This window comes from Oratosquilla oratoria, chromosome 1, assembly GCF_046742065.1.
Source record: "Oratosquilla oratoria isolate Oo_2021 chromosome 1, ASM4674206v1, whole genome shotgun sequence".
Classification (NCBI taxonomy): domain Eukaryota; kingdom Metazoa; phylum Arthropoda; class Malacostraca; order Stomatopoda; family Squillidae; genus Oratosquilla; species Oratosquilla oratoria.
In genome coordinates this window covers 50,295,692-50,298,191 of record NC_134777.1, presented here as the reverse complement: position 1 = coordinate 50,298,191, position 2,500 = coordinate 50,295,692, and the positions used below count along the sequence as shown (strand labels likewise).

General features: G+C 43.6%; 1 protein-coding gene across 1 annotated transcript in view; it reads left to right on the top strand.

The window, feature by feature from the left end:
- The window catches only part of LOC143041175 (sushi, von Willebrand factor type A, EGF and pentraxin domain-containing protein 1-like), a 26,956-nt gene that overhangs the window by 12,769 nt on the left and 11,687 nt on the right, over window positions 1–2,500 (top strand). The window contains exon 4 of the mRNA XM_076213279.1: window positions 853–983. Within this exon, the coding sequence (XP_076069394.1) occupies window positions 853–983 (131 nt within the window). The remainder of the gene's footprint in view (window positions 1–852; window positions 984–2,500) is intronic.

Sequence of the window (2,500 nt, the reverse complement as noted above, 5' to 3'; positions counted from 1 at the left end):
GTGAACATGAGGGGGCGACCTAGGATGAGATGGATGGATGGGGTAAAAGGGCCATTGGGAAAGAGGGAGTTTGAATGTGTTGAAGAAGGACGGGAGAAGACAGAAGATAGGGGTGAATGGAGAAAGGTTGTATATAGATGATGATGTGATGCATGAGGGGGAGTGGGTAGGGGATGGGGGTGAGGTAGTATGTGTGAAAAATAATTTGACGCAGCCCCCGTCATATCCTTTTCAGTGTTTTTAGTTTTTCCTCATATGGTTTATCTGCCAGGCTGTGAACCAGTCTGGTTGCTGCCCTTCGCATTCTCTCGGTCTTGCTTATATCCTTCACTCTGTGTGGGGACCATACCACTGACACATATTCCAGTCTGGGACGGATCAGGGTTTCGATTTTTTTTTTTTTTTTTTTTTGTCATCTTTTCATCCACAGAAGTCATCTTTGATCATCTGCAGAAGTCCGTATATCTCTCCCATAATCCTACTGATATGTCTGCAAGGTGACAGGTCTTTTATCAACACTCCTAAATATTTCTCCTCTTTCGCTTTTGTAATGAGTTCACTTCCCAAGGAATAGTTTAAAGATGGTTTTTCGCGACTATTGTATGTATGTGTGTGTGTATGTGTGTGTGTGCGTGCGTGCGTGCGTGCGTGCGTGCGTGTGCGTGTATGTGTGTGTGTGTGTGTGTGTGCGCGCGTGTGTGTGTGTGTGTGTGTGTGTGTGTGTGTGTGTGTGTGTGTTTCTGTTTGTGTGTGCATTCGTCCTCCTCTTTGGAATGGCATGCAAAAAATCAATCATGATGTCGCTCCCCTGGTATAAAGTGCCATATAATAAGTTCCTCGTCCTCTGACCAGATGGCCAAGGCCCAGAATTTAAGGACTGTCCCACGGAGGTCGCCCTCGTGACACCCTACGGCTGGGGATCAATGCTGTACACGATTGGTACCCCTGCCATCTCGGACAACACGGGGAGCTACTCCGCCAAGGTAAACAGTGGTGGCATCTCTGTAACAATGACTATAATACTTGTACCTGATTATTCAGCATATTTCTCATTATAGTATTTACTTCGCAGTAAAAGGCAATTTTTTTTACAGAAAAATAACAGTAAATTCCCAGTATCAAAAGTCATGTTCACACATTGAAGAACCATCGGGTGATAGGTACTTTTAACCGTGACTGTACTTGTACACACACTCATGTATAATTGGAAACAAATTTCTCGTGCACTTCGGTAGAGATATTATACAATTAATAAGACAATGAAAACAAATTAACAACATTTTCAGTGAACAAGGAGGTGCCTTGCAATCAAGCATACAAATCATTCTCATTTATGTTATTTCCAACTGGAGAAAGAAAGTACGTGGTGGTCCTGTGAGACGGATGTCGGAAAGAATCATTTCCCATACGTTTCTTCAAATCCCCACCCCTTGTCGGGCCCAAGACGTTTCTTCGTCAGATTCGACTACCTTTCCTCTATTTTTTCACATCAGGAGAGTTTTTAACTGATGACTGTTCCTTTCTTCTCCTCCTCCCTCTCTTCTTACTACTACTAGTACTACTTTTTTTACGACCTCCTTCCTCGTGGAGCTTTGTGGCGAAAGCAGTCAGGATCTGTCCCACAGACACAGTTCATTGGCCCTTCTCTCGCTAATGACTTTAGTTGAGTACCCTTTTATATTTTGTTTTTGCTTTTGTTTTTTACTTTTTTTTTCATTTATGCTACTTTCTACTGCAATCTGCTCAAAATCGATGTTTTATATGTATGTTGATTTAGGGGGTGGGAACTTGGTACCTCTCAGGCATATGAGAGCTGTTATTAAGAGTGAGAATGATAGTCTACATCTCATCCGCGCTACAATACTCCTCTTTGGTTGTTGTCAGGCGAGCGTAGAATGCCTTTGCCTTTGGACCCATCCCGCTTGAAGTCGTGAAGGTTGTCGGAGTAAATGAGCCCTGGTCCACATTCTGTATACACTCCTCGTACTTACCGATTTTCTAATTCTCATTTCGGGAGGGGGACGCCTCAATAGTTAGGTCATTGTAACAGAGGGCCATTGGATCAAATATTCGTATGTCAAAGAAGGCCAGTTGTCTCTGTGCCCAGAAACCTCTTGCGCTGACGTCCACTCGTTCTTCATATGGTATGTTGAAAGTACGGTGCCTGAAGTTCTATCCTCCTAGGTGTAGTAGTATTGGTTCGAAGGTCACATCCTTTCATACCTCCCGAAGCATTTGGGTAGTGAGGTCCCTTATCTTGTCATGTCTCATGCAAATGTATCCACCCTACTGGCATATCATCACATGGTTTGGATCAAAATATATACCACAGGAACATCCAATGGCACCCGTGAATTATCTTTTGTTTAGATTGAATCCCTTTGCCCTGATTTGTGGTGCTGTCAGCCAATCAGACGCTCCATCCTCCTGTGCCATCGCTATCTTCCTTTTCATTTGATTCGATAGCTAATCTAATAAGGTGGGAAGCTCCTCCTTCTGC